The sequence below is a fragment of the Dunckerocampus dactyliophorus genome, chromosome 12 (genome assembly GCF_027744805.1).
Source record: "Dunckerocampus dactyliophorus isolate RoL2022-P2 chromosome 12, RoL_Ddac_1.1, whole genome shotgun sequence".
Taxonomy (NCBI): Eukaryota; Metazoa; Chordata; class Actinopteri; order Syngnathiformes; family Syngnathidae; genus Dunckerocampus; species Dunckerocampus dactyliophorus.
In genome coordinates this window covers 19839115-19857881 of record NC_072830.1, presented here as the reverse complement: position 1 = coordinate 19857881, position 18767 = coordinate 19839115, and the positions used below count along the sequence as shown (strand labels likewise).

Genomic DNA, 18767 nt, shown 5'->3' with positions numbered 1-18767 from the left:
TCATGAATCTATAGAATATAAGAGTTTCACCTTTTGACAACTTATTGAGATGCATGCAACAAGCGCACACTTACATTGTTCACCAATAGGTTTTTTCATATGAGTGTGTTTTGTTTGCCCAGGATGCAGTATCATTCTGAGAGGCACAATCATAAAATCATAAAATCAAATTTAAAGTAAAAATGAATCAGTGTCAGCAGTACTTGGTATTGTATTGATACCATCATTTGCAGTACAGGAATCCCTTGTTTTTTGTTTATAGTTCCGGACCTGACCTTGAAAAGTGAATTTCCGCCAAGTAGGATTGCTGGAATATTTTGTAGTAATGGCATATAAAACCTGTTTACGACCTTCTTTTTTCACATTATTAGAGCCCTTTAGACATGAAATAACACCCATACAGTCACCTTTACATTTGTATCACCCAATATAGTACTGTAATTTCCAGTGTATAAGCCGCTACTTTTTTCGTAAACTTTGAACCCTGCGGTTTCCACAGCAGTGCGACTAATTCATGACCATGTTCTAATCTTGTGATATCTTCTCTACTTCAGAACTACTAATCGTGAAAATACTGTGCTGCTCGCGAGTCAGTGAGGAAACTGTATCTCTTTCTTTGGCAGGAGCCAATCACGAGCTACAAGGAAACTCACGGAAATCGCAAGAGGTCATTGCACAATATAACAGTCTGACTCACGGTGTCATCTGAGATGGAAGGCTAAAATCACCCCACAGCAACTTAACACACTTAACACTCAAAAGGTAGCTGGGAAATATACAAGACTAGGCTCCAGCATACCCGTGACCTTAGTGAGGATAAGTGGCATAGAAGATGAATGGATGGATGGAAATATACAAGACAAATACCAATATGAGTTTAAAATTAAAAACAGCCAACGATAAAAAAGCTTTCTGGTGACCCGGCAGCCATGGCAGCCGTTGGCCAATGAACTGCTCTGCTGGGAATAATGAATTATGGGAAGAAGTTAAAATAGTTGCTGTTTTTTATTTCAAACTTGTTGTCACGAGTGGGAGTAGCCACTAGTAAAGGGGCGGATCCCAACGCAGAGAAGAACGGTCCAAAAATAGATACAAAAGATATTTAATAACAAAAGGTGACCCGGAGATGGGAAAAGTGCAGCACAATGCAAAAAGTACTAAACCAAAAGCATAAACAGAAAACGCTGTCAGCAGAAGGCTGACAGGGAAATAACTATAATACAACTAAGAATACTACAGGCAAACCTGAGCAGGCAACAGCACTGGAGCGGGTAGTAGCAGAGGTGAGCCAGAAAGCAGTGCAAAGGGTAAGGAGCCGGACGAAGCGGTGCCGGTAGCAGGGGTTGGCAAGGAGTACAATCTGGCACAGGTGGCTGTTGCCGCTGAGTATATAAAGGGGCCAGAGGTAATATTCTGCAGGTGTGCGCTGGGGACTCCACCCACACCGGCTGAGGTTGCACTGCAAGCATAAACACAGCAGGCGGCAGCAGAGCGACAAACACCATCGGTACTTGTCTTGTATATTTATTAGCTACCTTTTGAGTTTTAAGTTGCTATGTGATGATTTTAGTCTTCTGTCTAAGATGACACCGTGAGCCAGACTATTATATTGAGTAACGACCTCCTGCGATGTCCGATGGGTTGACAAGCTTGTTGTGAGTTTTCTCTTAGCTCATGATTGGATCTTGTCCAATAAAGAGCTTGTAGTCCAGTGCGGCTTACACTGTATATGTACAAATCTGTTTTTCTCACTAAATTTAGTGGGTGCGGCTTCAGCGGAAATTATGGTAGATATAATCAGAGAAAATAAGTGATTTCAGACAATAAATAAAACTTGTGCTCCTGTGTGTCACAGTAAATGTGTTTCGATCTAGTAGGGGAGGTGGCAGACAGGAAGTGATGGGGGTTCAGAGTTGATTTTTAGCTTGTGGTGGGTTATGGCTGCAACAGTAGCCTGTATTATTATTACGAATGTTATCAATATAACATTCTATATACTATTATTATTATGTTATTGTTATTGTGCCTGTGAGATAAACTTGCGATAAAAGCGATCACGTCTGGCTAGACCAGGTTCATAAGGTCAGCATTGTCTTCCATGACAAACGTCCGTTCTGTGCCGCTCCATGACCATAGTCCTGTTCCTTCCCTTGGCTGTGTTAAGTCGGCGTGAGCCAGTTCTGGAACCCACGACGCAGAGATGAGGTCCGTTTCCACAAAACAAAAACTTACTACAGCTTCAGAGGAGCTGGAACATTATGCTTGTATTAGTATTTTTTTTTTTTTTATGTCTGAAAAAGCTTAAGTTGGGTAAAAATATGCATTTTAAAAATAATAATAATATGGGACATATTCAACCACGAAACCGCATGATTTATTAATTAATATATGTTTGAAAAAACGTATACAATGAAGCCGTGAAATTCTCATGTGTGTGTGCGGCGACTGCATCGTCACCTCATTTGAATGCTGAACGGATTGGACTATTTTAAATGTGTGTGATATAATTCTCCGTATAGGAGATGGCGGTGGGGCGTGGTCCAATCTGTCTAGTTGACAACTTCTTCCTGTATGTCCGCCCCTGTCCTCCATGTTAGATGACATATTAAGTCACACCAGCCAATCACATCTCATTGCGCTCCTACCTAGCGCGTCAAAACAGTGTCAGGGGGCGGAGTATGTGGATATAAAAGCACTTGCGTGGGTTTGGATAGCCATGTGTCGATCTGTGGTGCTTCGGAAACAATACACGTGTGGACTAATCGAACCGTGACCGGACCAGCAGTAGAGGAAGGTGAAGGGGTGACGAACTCAAGAAGAGTCTCCATCACATTTTGAAGCGTAAACAGCACCAATGCACACATTTAAGACGCATGGCTTTGAATAAAAGAAAAACTAGAAACGACGCCAAGTGATGGCCAGCCCCGCCGCCCCGGCAGCCTGATCCCCCGCACCGGAACCCAGCGGAGCCTCCTTGGATGCGAGGAGCGTGCGCGGTTCCCCTTCTATAAGGTACGCTCCCATAGGAGAAACTTCTCAGCGAAAGCTGGTCTTCATGCAGCTGCAAAAGGGGCTGCGTCCGTTTCCAAGCGCCAGTGGGTTGCTCTCCCCGCTATGCGCACGGAACAATCCATTGTTGCTGCAACCATCCTGCTTTTAACCCCTGCATGCTTATTTTCCATGTTGATGTCGATGCACTATGCATACAGTAGCTATGCCACCTTAAACATCGTGATGCTTGGTTAGTTGCAACAAGCTTTAAGTTGGAGGCAGATGAGATACGACATGCTTCTGACTGGGGTGAGCGATACTGCAACATTTGGTGTCGGTCTGATACCAAGTAACTATGAGGCCAGTATCGCCGATGCCGAGACGGATATCGATGCGTTTTACTTTGTTTTTTAAGCCCATCGAATGATTTTGTGATATATATACAATGTTTTTTTTAATAACGTTTGTGCAGCATTTCGATTTGTTTATGTAATTATATTTAAGTAATTTAATTTATCTATTACATATTATTTACTATTTACTTATTTATATGGACATTTTTACCCATTCTCAACAGTTTTCCTCCCCCGATTAGAAAACAAATTTATTTGTGAGCAACTTAGCAATATATAACTACAGTGACTTGCTGTACATTTGTGAGTGATTTCTCACGGCCCCACAAATTTGTGGAGTTTTAGAATATAAAAAAAAAATGTTTTTGCTTTTTATTTATTTTTCATAATATGTTGTTTTTGTTTAATTTGCATGCATTTAATAAGCATAAGGCTTACACCTGGATTGGCATTGGCAGTTGAAGAGAGAAAAGGTGGGTTCTGTGAATGTGAATCAAATGTAATAATTAAAACGGGCTCTTTTATTGCAAATGTTGATCCGCAATCAAAGGAGAGGGTGAACCTCAAGTTAGCATGAGGTTTGGAGAGGGCAGAATGAAACGTGTGTCAAAAATAGACATTTTTATGGGTGTCTGATTTACGTTTTTCTCCATTCACTGGTGATCCCCGCGAAAAGCAGAGCTCCACTGTAGAATCATGTAAGACAAAGTAATCATAAATAATCAAATTATTCCCATATTATTCCCATAGTCCATATTATATTTATTAAATATAATTGTTTTAGCAAAATAAAGCCAATTGTGCAAAAATAAGTAAACAAAAGCAAAAACTACTATTATTACTATTATTTCTATCTCATTCAAATCCTTGTTAACAACAGTTTGAATGAGAGATAATAGTAGTTTAATAGTAGGAGCAATTGCCCCAAAGCCCTCCTGTGTCCATTTTATTATTCCCAGAAATTGTAAACAATATGTAAACATAACAATATCAACAATGTAACACTATGAACAACACACACGAACAATTGTGAAAGGCAACTGAAAAATGTCGATCACATCGCGCTCGTATCGACCCGTTACTGCTACACCGTGGTATAGACACGGTCGACACTTGGATCGCTTCGCCCACCACTACGGAGCAGACTGCATACGTGTGACATCAGTGAAGAAAGCTCTCTCTCAATTAAACACTTTTTTATTGCCTTGGCGTGAAGGCGCGTTCAGACACGATGGTTCTGACCCACTTTAACTGCAAGGTAGGATGCATTCTGCACGCTTTTACAAGAACCTGGGTTTAACCTTATGAAGTTGCTGCTGCAAAATGCGTCAATGAGTGCGCATCTGCGCTTGCAGAAATGGATCATTTGTTGCCAAGAAACACACTTCCGGTTGTTTACACGTTTGCTTGACGTGGCCAGCAGCTTCTGCCGACATCCGGTGCTCTTTTTGCGTGCACATGAAACCTATCCCACGTTCATCTATCATCCATCTTTCCCTCCTTCCTCCACTTTTTCCTCTTTCCCTGCCCACGTGTGATTCATCCGCCATGTTTCTGTATACATCTTCCCCCCCAGATGCTAAATGATTGTGTAATGTCACTTGATGATGATGGCGCCTTGCAAGCCGTCATCATCCATCATGACCAAGGACGGCTTGCAATGCGAGCTCAACTGTTGCCACTTGTTTCACGCATATTCATCATGCTACATGTGAACACATCAGTATTGACCTAATTGTTTTGATGTGTGCGTGTGTGAGAGGGAGCGAAAGAGATGCTGCGGGGTCTCTCTGTCTGCAGTTTCCACGACAACGGGACATACAGAAAGAGGACATGTGAGAGAGAGGGAAAAAAATGCTTAAAATTTGCTTTGCGGCAGTACATCCAATCAGAGAAAAGTGAACATGAAAGAAATTCCGATTCTGTCCGATTTTGTAAAAAGAGATGTGTAGCAAAGCCTACGATATCATGCGAGTATCGGGATCACCGACCTAACATAATTGCCACATCAACATTGTTCATGTTCCCTTTCTGTGGTGGTAGCTGTAAAATCAACGCAAACATCATAAACGTTTGTCACTTGACTCGCAAATAAATAACAGTAGAATCAATCTATGTCTACGCCCCTCAGACTGGCTGACTCACGTCGATATGGGCGGTTGTTGACATAACCGAAATCAAAATTGCTTGCACATTTGGACTTAATGTCCACAGACATAAGGAGAATGGGCAATAATTACGATTTTTTTTTTTTTAAACCTGTGGCAGTTTGTTCTTACATTTGTGCAGATTTTTTATTTTGATTCTTCTGTTTTCATACATTTTTTACTGTCTGCAATTTGTAGTAGAATCTAGGTTAATCATGCCATGCTTTTATTTTGAAGCTTACGTTGCACTGAACAGGAAGTAACTGTGCATGATTTAATGTTGCGCGCGTTTTGTTGCTGTTGTCTCACGCTGCTTAAGGATAATGAACTTAACAATTATACAATACATGTCAACATGTGTCTGCAAACAGATCCATTTTGCAATTTTTTTCAAGTTGTAGGTCAACAAAAGCGGTCGAGCGTGTATGTCAACGTCGACTTAAGCAGCTACTTTTTAGCATCGCATTTTCCGGAATGTGAATCGTTGCGTAGTATAAGTCGAATCAGTAAGTCACATTCACAAAATTCAAGACCAAAAATAAACATTATATTTGGAAAGTCAAGTTATTCTCCTCCACAATACCTAAGAGGCTGAGTAAGCTAAATTAACATAAACCAGTAAGTTCACAAGCAAGCAAGTTCACCAAGCTCCCAATCTCATTCACCCATCACTGAACCCAAGCCTTGAGTGCCCTCTCGTGGCTGCCAACGGTAATGTTCAGTCAGTATGAATTCTCATGTAACAACATATGCATATATTGTGCATATATACACAGACAGACACATACTGTATATATAGTGGTGTGAAAAAGTGTTTGCCCCCTTCCTGAAGAAGGCGTCTCATCCTCTGTAAGTTTCACGAGTAATATATGTTCTCTTGCAAGACCCTTACCTCTTCATGTGTTGAGCAGGCGCACCTACCATCCTGACTTTTCCGTTTAAAGGGTTATAGTCTCCTGTGTTAAAAGGAGACTTCCAAGTCAGGTTGGAAGGGAATTCACCCAGGTTTTCACAGCTCGTGTAGAGGCGGCCCCGCTACATCCAGACTAAGAGTAACCAAATTTGCATTGCACTCAGCGCTGAAACCTCTACTTTGTAGCTGCTTCCCTTCTTATTGGTTTGTTGCATTTGGAATAGACCTTGGTGAATTCCCTTCCAACCTGACTTGGAAGTCTCCTGTTAAAAGCCACGTGTGAAAAGATGATTTTATGGTTCCTTTTTTCATATGATATAGCCATTACCAAGGGTGCAGCCAGGAATTCTGGGCACCATGAAAAAAAAATCACTTTGGGCCCCCCTTTTTATTAATTACTAATTTTATTTGTAATTACCTATTTTTTGGGCCCCCTGTCCTGACTTTTCCTGTTTATACGGCACCCCTGGTGAATAGCACTCATCATAAATAAATTGAAAACTTTATAATTAATCCAAGGATAATCGGCATAGAAGAAGGATGGATGGCTAATTCTTGCATGTGATCAGTACTCATGGATGGTCGGTATGGAAATTGGCAGCATAAAACCCTGATAGGAGCATCCATAGCAAAGAAACATGTAAAATAGGTTGCAGATTGCAATGGATTGGATTTATGTTTGCGCTAAAAGAACTACAGTTCCCATGATGCTTATGCACCGCCAATTCCACAACGCGTGCATTTTCATTAAGTAGCGATGCCAAAGCTCACAGTCTGTTCCCACGATACAGCGTTTCTCTAAACAAGAAATATCGCCATGTTTTGATCGACATTCCTAATCACACTGGATATAATGTGATCTATAAGTTGCACCTGACTATAACTCGTAGCACCAACCATACTGTGAAAAGAATGTGACTTATAGTCCGTAAAGTAGGGTAATAAGAACATGGTGGACTGGGACTTGGTCGACATAGATGGGTGGTGGACACAAGCGGGACAGACTTAAATGTGTTGGACTTTATTTTCTGACCTACCCTGACACAATCCCTGCTTTTGTTTGTGACACTGGCCTCCAGTAGTCTAATATTTGCACAGCTGTCACTCCTCTGAACAATACAAGCATTCACAGAGGTGGCCTAAATTCAGCGATACAATACACCCCAACACCTGATCTCATCACGCCCAATTAAACGGCACATATTAAATTCTGCTGGTTGGCAACTTGAGCTCATGTGAGTGATTGATGGGCCTTGATGTTGGACTCAATAAATGGGTGTTAGTGAATAGTTGAGCAACTTCTTTTCATAAGGACAAACCTCTTGTAATTATTTTGGTTTTTTTGGTGGTGGGGGCATGGAAAAAAATGAGCTAAGGATCTTAATCTTGTTTTGCAAATAAGATGCGGGGGGTGAAACAGTGTTGGTAAGTTTCTGGTGGGAGCTGTTCCGCAGCCGCCGTATACGTACACAAGCCATAATGTGAGCCGGGCAAAATTCAACAGAACGGGTGTGAACAGGTGACGTTTCCATTTTTCCATATTTTTAACCTGGGGACCCAGATCTGCTGAGTGTGAAGCAGACGTGCTAACCACTATTCCACCGTGGCGCCTTCTTATACTGTATTATATACATCATATTTACTCCAAGAAAATCCCTAGAAAATTGGCTGAAAAAAACAGGTCGGTCATCTTAATCTTATCGTAATTGGTGTCGAGAGGTTTTTTCGATTTTGTTTTCTATTCGTTTGAGTCACTTGTCACAAAGTGCATACGCAGTAACTCGCACATGCGCAGCAAGTTGTGAATCGGGTACTTGATTCAGTCAAATCACCCGTCAAAGAGCACATGTGCAGAAGTGCGTGAATCGATTCACTGGAGTCTCCCGTCACAGAGCGCATGCCTGGAAACTTTCAATTTGCAACAAGTTCCACCCCTATGGAGAGAAACGTGTGTGTTTTTATTCAATCAAACAAAACTGGATTTGAAAGCAAAGAAAAAAAGATTTGCAAATAAAATTATTTTTACCAAAATTCTAAAAATGATGTTTGTGTTTACAAATTTAAAAAATGTGCTAATGAAACTTTAAATTTTGTTTCCTGAACTTTTATTTGCATTTCCAGAAGTTAAGTTTGCAATTCTGTAGGTGTTGTTTGCAGTTCTCAAAGTTTTGTTTGCATTTTTTATTTTTACGTCAACAAAAACAGTCTTGTGTGGAGGGCCTTTTTATTGGTCAGTCTCAAATACTAGGCTGACAACTTCCACCTTCAAGAGAGTGTAAATACTAAAAGGCAGTCGACAACATCTTTTGTCACTGGCCCGAGGCACAACAAAATTAAAGAGAGCAAAAGGCACAATGAGAAAAAGCTGAAATGCTGACACCAACAACCAATAACAATAATAATAATAATAATCCCTCCACCAAGTCACTGTCGTCGTGTCCGTGGGCAAGACACTTCACCCACCTTGCCTCCAGTGCTGCCCACACTTGTGTATGAATGTGAATGAATGTTTGGTGGTGGTGGAGAGGCCGTAGGCGTGAATTGGCAGCCACGTTTCCGTTCAACTACCCTAGGGCAGCTGTGGCTGATTCCATAATTTATTTACATGATACAAGGGCAACAATTATTTTCTTGGTTCATTAATCTGAAGCTAGTTGCCATGCATTGCAGATACTGAAAAACCAACCCATTTAGATATGCGAATAAGTTTTTTATATTTAAAGAAAAAACAGCCTGCATCTCAGCTTTGTATTACCGGTGACAAAGCGTACGAGTAGTATGAACTTTTTCTCCTTACATTACACTTTTTTACTTGTTTTTCTTTTTTTCATTTTTACAAATATTTCAACTTTCTTCTCGTGCCTTTTTGCTTGCAATATGTCTTCATGTTCATAATATTTTGACTTTATCATAATATTATAACTTTTACCAACCACATTTTTTCTAAATTGAAAATTTATTCTTTGTTTTGTTTGTTTTTCATAATATTACGACTTAACATTTTTTTGGTCTTTAATATTTCAACTTTATGCAATTTTTTTTCTCTTAATATTATGACTTTATTTTCTATGTACAGAAAAGGCCTATAGTGAGGATAAGCGGCATAGAAGATGGATGGATCGACAGAAAGCCTATTTCTCTCAAATATTGTTCACAAGTCTGTCTAGCTTGATGAGCATTCATCATTCATGATTCATCATGTATCCACCTCACAGGTGTGACATATCAAGATGCTGATGAGGCAGCATTATTGCACAGGTAGGCCTGTCACGATAACAAATTTTGCTGGTCGATAATTGTGCTACAAATTATCGTCGATAATTGATTCTATTGACCTTTTTTAGACAATTTTTTTCATTGTCATGAGAGGTGTAACTCACATTTGAACCACTGGATGGTACTCAAGTGTAGTGTAGTGTAGCGAGCGACACTGTCTGTGAACGCTCACCATTTTGTACTGTTTTGGTTATATTTGCCGACCAAACGCCTCCATAAGCGTTTAAGGCTCTGCTGCCCGAGACACCTACATTGGTAGTTTTTTCCCCAGTTGAGAAAACTGTCCGTGTCGGCCGTCGGTGTTCATGCGCTCACCGTGTTCATTCTGTTTAAAATTGAAATATCCCCACACTAGGGCAAAATTGAAATATCCCCACACTAGGGCTGTCAGCTGTGGCATTCGCCTCAGAAACCATCGCTTCTGCGCCTTCATTCATGTTAGCGTATGCTGTCTCATGAAGCTAACCGCTAAACCATCTGTATCCACTCACTAGTAGCCCCGCCTCCACAAAGAGGCTGAATGAGATGAGGGCCCACTCTCGCCATTGATTTCACCATAAAACCAATGCACGTTTCATTAATTGATTTATTGATTATCGTGACAGGCCTATGCACAGGCGTGACTTAGTTTGGCCACAATAAAAGGCCACTCCAAAATGCGCAGTTCAGCTGTATTGGAGGCGGTCCGGAAGGGTCCAAAAAACAGTCAGTTTTTGTTGTCATCGTTATATTTGTTCAAAGAAAGGTACCTTTAGCCACATCAGGCATTAAATTGAGCAAGAAACTGAAAAAACAAGGGTGGTCTTATCATTTTTCCATGACTGTATTTCACTCGTAAGGAAAACCATCTGCGTTTGGTAGCAACGTAATGGACACTGTCTGTCCTCATCAGGCCAGCCTGCCGTAGGGTTCCTTGTCCTTGCCGGATAATTACATAATAAATCAAAATGTCCATGTTTGCTATTTCATTCAACCATGAACGCACGTCCACATTCTGAATCCTGTTAACCAGTCTAACAACTCAGAAGCACAACAACCAGAATTGATTTGGATTTGAATATGCCATTAACGCCTTGTGGCCGGGTGGACTCAACAGTTGCTACTTGAAATTTAAAACACAAAACTTATTCATTCTTCTTTCTCGAGGAGACTGGAAGACACTGCTGTGTCCCAATCCAATACTTCTGTCAGTGCACTTACACAGTGTACTTAGTGTGCGAATTGAACAGTGTGTGTGAATTGTGACAGTGCAGTGCTGTCCCAAATCGAGTAGGCTCGTTCTTCTTCTCTCCTTTAGGGGAATACCAACCACTTGGAGGATTATTGCCAACATTTGGATTACCCGATAAAATTATCTGCCAGCTTTCCCCCCCGGACTTCTCGGTTGTACAATAATTAAAAATGAATGTATTACTTTTTTCCATTAAAATGTACCCACCACCTCAAATGAGAAGTGAATGTAAACACAGCACTAGTAGTCTTGTCATATTTAAATGTTTGCAGGGTCTTGAAATGACCTTTTTTTGTACAACTAAGGCAGCCAAGGGGGAGTAATGTGAAAGTAAACACATGCTGGCTGGAAAGTGATGATATAATGAGAATGTATCCACTTATTTCTTTTATCCATTAGTGTGTACCATCACTCAGCCACCCCTGTGACAATTAGCATTAAGTGATTCATATTGTAATGTATGGTGAGAAGGTCCATTGGACTACAGTTTTGCCACACTCTCACAGAGGAAGGATTGCTGAATTCTTCTGTGTTTCATAAATCAGATACAGTGCATCTGAAAAGTATTCACAGTGCTTCATTTTTTCCACATTTTGTAATGTAACAGGCCTTTTCCAAAATAGAATAAATTCATTTTTTCCCCCAAAATTCTACAGACCACACCCCATGAGGACAACATGACAAAAAGTTGTTTTTTCTAAAAGGTTTGCAAATCTATTAAAAATTTAAAATGAATAACTCACGTGTACATAAATAGTCACAGAATTTTCTCACTACTTAATTGATGCACCTTTGGCAGCAATTGCAGCCGCAGGTCTTTTTGAATATGACGCTACATGCTTGGCACACCTATCTTTGGGCAATTTTGCTCATGCAGCTCCTCTCAAGCGCCATCAGGCTGGACGGGAAGCGCCGCTTTACAGCCATTTTCACGACTCATTCCATTTTGGAATAGGGTTGCAAATGTAGAAAAAGTGAAGCGCTGTGAACACTTTCCGGATGCACTGTATTTTATACAATTGTCAAGCCAATAAAAAATATGGTGAGGTCCTCAGATGTTGCAAAAAAAAAAGGCCTGAAGACACCTGGGATAGGCTCCAGCATACTTGTGATGCTAGTGAACTGTATAGAAAATGGATGGATGGACGGATCTTTATTTACCAGTTGGGTGCAGTCAGTAACAAAAGACTGCAGAAAAAAACAAAAAATGTCCAAAAAAAAGGAAAAGCAGAAAAAGGCTGATAGAAAAGCTCACCAGCAACTACAACAAAGACCAGGCAGACAGCAGATGGAGGCAACAAAAAGGCATACAAAAATCTGGGTTACCCACAGGCAAAAATGGCAAAAGAAGACTTGAAGCACGGAAAACAAGCTACTGTAAGTGTAATGCGGCACAGACAATCTGGCATCTTCCTCGTGCGGACGGTGAGCTTAATTGTTGATAGTCGTTGCTCGTTGTGCCTCGTTGCTCCACACACGGAACACAAGGAACAGGGAAACACAAAACTGTAATCACCCAAATAAAAGCACAACCAAATAGACACAGGATAATATTTGGCTTTTGTGGAGGCCGTTTTTTATTTGACTTTTTTCATGAACAGCCAGACTTTGTTTTGCTCATCAAAAAACCACACATCTCCTCAAGGGTATGTGACACAGCTCCTTCAGATTAACCTCTGTCTGCGCTGTGAGCTCCTCTGTGGCACAAGAGGCTTATCAGGCCTCCAGGATGCTGCTGATACCATCTCTACCTTGGGACCCCCCCACCCACCTCTCTTTTAGTTTGCTTTGTAATAATATAATTCATATTATAATCCATCCATCCATTTTCTGTAGTGCTTCTCACTAAGGTCGCGGGTATTTAGAAGCTGATCCCAGCTGACTTTGGGTGAGAGGCAGGGTATACAACTTGGAAAATTGTGATGAAAGTGTTTTTAGGTGTTTGTTGCGATAAAAGTGCAGGAGAATGTGGAAATAGCAATGCATTGTTGCGACTTTCCCTCTGTGTACAGTATAATATATATAATTAATGAAAGCATAGAACAAAAACAATGGGAAGTGGTCACACGAAAAGATTGCCATAGCTACCAAAATATAGCAAAATAGGCTTTTTTAACCACAACAACCTGCACCTGTAAAGGGGAAAACCATTACAACTTAACAAAATGTTATTTCATCCTTCACATGAGGAGGAAAGCAGTCCGGCGTCTAACTGCTGCTGAGTCAAGGCATAAATAGGCCTGATGACAAACTGATTGCAGATGTGCAAAAGCTAGCTATGCCCCAGGAATTCCAAACATGTGTACAGCAACACAGTGGAGGGAGAGACTGCAGCAGGCTGGACAGGATCATGGCACAAATATCCCTAACTTTTTGCAGTGTAGAGTAGGGGTGTCGCAACATCTCGTCACACAACAGACGAGATCTTTTGAGATTAAAACGTGACAAGATTTCTGCTTTAGAGAAAAGCTGTATTGCAAGAACATGCCAGCCAGAAGTCAACCAAGACTGTGAACTATGGCATGGCTACTATTAATTATAATACAGTAATATGGAAGTGGCAGTGTGCAAGGTATTATTGGAAGCACACATTAAGGTGTTCAGTGTCAGCGTGTGACATTAAACAGCTGCTTGCTACTTAGTGTTGATATCCAAGCAGAAGCTGTAGTAATTCTACATTTGATCAATTTTATTTCAAGTTGTGTCAAACCAACACACGTAGATGTTCGGACTTGTCTGCCGCGAGTCCAGTTCTGGTAAGATTGCCGTGACGAGGAACGTAGTTCTGCTTAGTAGCTCGGTCATTTAAGTAAAGAGTTTGGCTTCTTCAAAACAGCATGCGTTCAAAAGAGTAATACATTTGCTTCATAAAAATGCCTCCTCAAAAAAAAAATCAGACCTCACAAATCGCTTGGTGTTATATTTGCCTCCCGCCGCATCCCTGCGCACTGTCTCTCCATGAGGCGCTCCGTCACAGAGGAAGATGCGAGCGTCTGCATCACATACACACGATTGGAGAGGCGACAGTGCACAGGAACACGGCAGGAGACAAATAGAACGCCGAGCGATTTGTGAGGTCTGATTTTTTTTTAGGAGACAGCACGTCACTTGTTGAGACTGAATGTTTTCGACAATAAGAGAAAGGGACACAGGTTTTAACTTAATTCAGGCTTTATTTTTACCGTTTGCAAAATGCAGAGCTTCTGTCAACATGCCCCCTGGTTAAGTTCTGACTTGTTGTACCACACTGATGTTTTTCAAAAAGGCTGCGGTGATCGGTCATGCGGGTGGACACAAGCTGCACCTGTTGCGATAAACTCGTCTGGCTCAAACTGCTCGGTCAGCCAAGTGTGTTGACCCATATTGAATGTCAGTGCGGTCGATTCAGCTCTGCGTGTGGTTTTTGGTGTTGATGCTTGGTCATCATGTGACTGTAGAGAAAAAGTGACAAAGGAACTTATCACCACTTGAAACGCTCTCTGTGTGCTTCAGTTCTGAAAACAAATGATCCCTCCAGTGAAGGTGGGTGATACTACAAATTTGGTATCAAGTAAGTGCTCGGCCAGTATCACTGATACTGATGCTAATACTTTTCAATCAAGTTATTTGGTCTTTAATTTGTTTATTATGATTATAATATAAGACAATCCAGGGCTATAAAAATATCAGCAAACTATGTCAACCATGTAACAATATCAACAACACAAAAAAAGATACTTTGTGAGAATAAACATAGAAGAGAACTGAAAAATATTAATCACGCTTGTATCAATCCGATACTGATACTACCCTTGGCTATTTGGATTGATTCGGTTACCCGTAGCGTTGGGAACATTGAGCTTATTTACTGAGCCACTTTATTCTCCTCCTTCCAGGTGAATGTTGACGACACCATTGAAATGTTACCAAAATCAAGACGAGCTCTGACCATTCAAGAGATTGCAACGTTAGCGCGATCCTCCTTACATGGTAAGTTCCATTTTAGGAATGGTGCGTATGTACGCATATATGACATGTAAACTCAACAAAAATATCAACGCAACACTTTTGTTTTTGCTCCCATCTTTCATGAGCTGAACTCAAATTTTATTTACATTTCGGCGCATTATGTCAAACTGTTATGGCAATGCAATACCATAACCCCCAATATTTACCTCACAGGTATTTCCCAGGTAGTGAAGGATCATGTGACAAAGCCTACAGCCATGGCACAGGGCAGAGTGGCCCACCTCATCGAGTGGAAGGGGTGGTGTAAGCCTATGGATACTCCTGCAGCCCTGGAATTGGACTTTAATTCTTACTCGGATCTTACAGAAGGAGAACAGGAGGCGCGCTTTGCTGCAGGTAAAACCTTTTTTTGCTAGACTGCACCCACATTTCAAGAGATCTTATTGTCATATTTATCAATTATTGTCAACATCCTGGAGAATAATAAACCAGATGATAGCACTATTATAGCAGTTTTTACCAGGTGTATATGAGCTCACCATCTATCCCCAGTGACTAATGTAATAACCTTATTACTACTTCTGAGTTGTCAATCCCAGTGGGAATAATCTCGGCACATTCGCTGTCTGAATCTTAAAATTGAAGCAGAGCACGCCTATGGATCCCTACTGACTCCGTAGTACAAAGCAATAAGCACTGAATTTGCAATATTCTCATCACGCGGCACATTTGCTTGGCCTCTGCTGTACGTAAATGTGCACTTTCAAATTGATAAGTTCCACAGCTGCAGAATCCATAAGACTGACATGCAAGACATGAGTCATCAACAAGCTGTCACCTCTTACTCCATCTATTATTTTTCCTTTCTCCCTATTTTCACTCCAGCCTTGTTTGTGTTTATCTCTTCATCCACTGGTCGCTTGCTTGAGCCCTGCAATGCAGACGCTCAAGGTTAATTTGCCCAGTAAGGTTTTGCTGTTGCCACATCGTGACTTAGCGTTTTTCCCCAAGTCTCTTCTTTTTTTTTTCCTGTCGTATCCTGTCTTCTATCTTCCAGCACTTCTCTCATCTTCACTTCTTTTCTTCTCTTCCTCAAGCCTTTGTGGTTGTTAAGGTCATCACTGTAAACATACTGCTCTAAAAGTCTATGGTTTGTTTAATGTAATTTTGTCCGGAAATTCAAACAAGACATTATTGGAGTGGAATGATAAATAAAAACAATAAGGGTTTCATGAGAGTACATCACCAAATACAGTTCAAATGGCTCTGAAGTCCTTGTAGAGGTGTTGGACAAATCGTTGGATGCTTTACTAAAGCCTAGGTCACAACTGGGTGTAAGACTTTTGGGCAGTGCATTTTTAGGCGTTCCCCAAATCACTGCATTTTTTTTAATTGTTCATGGAGAACATAGTTGTGGTGACCATCAAGGAGTAAGTTCTCGACATGCACGAAATATCTGAATGTGCGTTGGTCGCACTAATTCCGTATGTCGGGTGCACATGTGGAGCACGACACACACAGGAGTCTGCAAATGCGATGTATGAAAAAAATTACATTTTGCCTATACCTGGCACCAGCAAAATGTACGAAAGACACACGTTGTCCGTCGTCCCCTTCTGCTCGGAGCAGGTGTCTGACTATATACCTGTACAACATGGCGGCCACAGCAAGTTGCTCCCTCCTCTCTGTACTCTGTTCTCCTGACCTCCGGAGCGGTACCGGGGATGGTTGGAGTGTGTGTCCGACGTGACGGCGTAATGTGGCGACTAGAGCCCAATAGATTTGGGATTTTTGGGGCCGATGCGGATACTGGGGGCTAAAAAAGCCGATAGCCGATATACAGTATTGGCCGATATATGAAATAAAAGCATTGATATACACAGGATATATACTGTACATGAACATACTGTACATTCTTATAATACCCAAAACACGATTCAACACAAAGAAGACTATTAAAATAAAATACATTTTTTAAAACTAATACATTATGTGTTTGTAAAAGGCTTATTCACAAAAACATTTTACCAATATCAATCAGTCATACTTACTAGCTCCTGAAAGGTTCTACTGTATCTGCAGCCACTGAGTATTTGCAAACAGCTTAAAAACAAACGCTGAAGCAAACATTAAAAAGTGATCTAAAAAAAAAATACCAACAATAATATCGTTTAGCACCAGTTTGTGGGACAATAAGATATTTCAAAACCTCTGCACAGTTTTGTGACTTGGCTAAATAAAACCGTGTTTGTCCAGTCATATTTTTTCATTGTACTTTTCATAAAATTAATATTAAAATATCGTCTCGTCACGTGGACTCTCGTGTATCGTCTCGTCTTGTGAGTTGGGTGTCTCGTGACACCCCTACGTAACACCACAGCAGTTTGCGCTTTTTCTCCACATTGAATGAATTAAAAAATATATATGTACTGTGTATATACTGTATATTTAATTCTGCTTTGAAACAATTTTACTCAAGTAAAATAAAGTGCAGTAAACAATATGCTTCCACATCTAAAGTGACACCATCCGAGTTTTAAGAGTGACATTTAACAAAAACAGCTCTCTCTTTCATTTTCCCCCTCATCATCATCAACTGTCATATTTTTAGCCAGAAAAAAATAATTCAAGGACAGAGTACGATCGTAGATCAGCTGCTATGAAAACTCCAATGGCATTCAATTCTTTCGTGCACACAGAATGGCCAGGGAAATCAAAGATAAAAGGTATGTAGGATATAAATTCACTTTATATCTATCTGCAGATGAAATTTTGTTCAAATCTGATGGTGCGAAATATGTTCATTTTGCCCCGGAATTACTGTGTACGCGCAATTTGTAGTGAGGCCTACATGGAATGACACTTGATTTTCTTCCCTAGACTTTTTGATTATCAAAAAAATAAATAAATGGCTACTCTGTTGACTTTTAAAACAAATGTCACAGCCTAAGTTATGATATATTTTGTAGTATGGTTGTACTTGACAAGGTCCGTGGGTCGATCACAGCTTTTGTCTTGACTCAATGGCACCAAAGGCACTATTTCCCGCCTTGAAATTTGCTCTAATGTCTTCAATACTTGGGATAGAGAAGTGAATGTGGTATCAAATTAAAGTCATGTTTTATCAGGTAGAATTAATCACAGACTTGATTTAACTCAGTGTTTGTCAATTTTCTGTCATGCCCCTAATGGGGGACAGAAATGTTTTCGCACCCCCCCAGAATTGAAATACTATTGAGAAACTGATAATATGTACGTATGTATTTATCTGTACTGTACTGACTGAACGCTAAACTGAAACCAGCGAAATGCAACAAAATGGAGAGCGGTGAAGCATACCAGCGTGTTCAACAGTCAAATTGCATGCCGAGGACGACAAATTCATACATTTTGGGAGGTCTGCACTAATAGTGAAAGCCCTCACGCCCCCCCTGACAGTTCCCTGCGTCTCATGAGAGAAACAAGTGACTTGCTCTCGGAAAAAAAGCCCAACTTGGGAAGTTGCAAGCGACTTTACAAAAAAACAAGCCCAAAGTCGCTTATAAAATGCAGACACTGTATGATGTATAAAGTGAAGGCAGAAATTCACCAGCAGGTCCGCTGTCTGTCACTCAGTTATGTCCCCTGGGTAACAATTTTTATTTTAGTTTTATTTCGCCCTTATTTTTACAGTTAAGCTCAATTGAGAACAGCTTCTCATTTACAATGATGACCTGGCGAGAGGCCCAGCAAAAGTAAAACAAAACAAATACAATACACATCAATCCAAAACTTTATACTAATAGATATTTTAAATGGTTTAGCCCACAACTGAATTGAAATAAAATAATAATACGGTACAGTACAGTACAGTACGGTACAGTCGTAACCGGCTGCTTAGTATCGTTTGTCGTGTTGTCTTGAAAATG

General features: G+C 40.6%; 1 protein-coding gene across 2 annotated transcripts in view; it reads left to right on the top strand.

Moving 5' to 3' along the window:
• The first annotated feature begins 2719 nt into the window (after positions 1–2719).
• fam131ab (family with sequence similarity 131 member Ab) overlaps positions 2720–18767 on the top strand; it is a 31442-nt gene continuing 15394 nt past the window's right edge. The window contains exons 1-3 of one of the 2 annotated variants that reach the window (XM_054794906.1): positions 2720–3012; positions 14787–14880; positions 15073–15255. In XM_054794906.1, the coding sequence (XP_054650881.1) occupies positions 14811–14880; positions 15073–15255 (253 nt within the window). In that variant the 5' untranslated portion in view covers positions 2720–3012; positions 14787–14810. Of the gene's footprint in view, positions 3013–4441; positions 4603–14786; positions 14881–15072; positions 15256–18767 lie in introns of those variants that run through there. The other variant, XM_054794905.1, reaches the window with a different exon arrangement.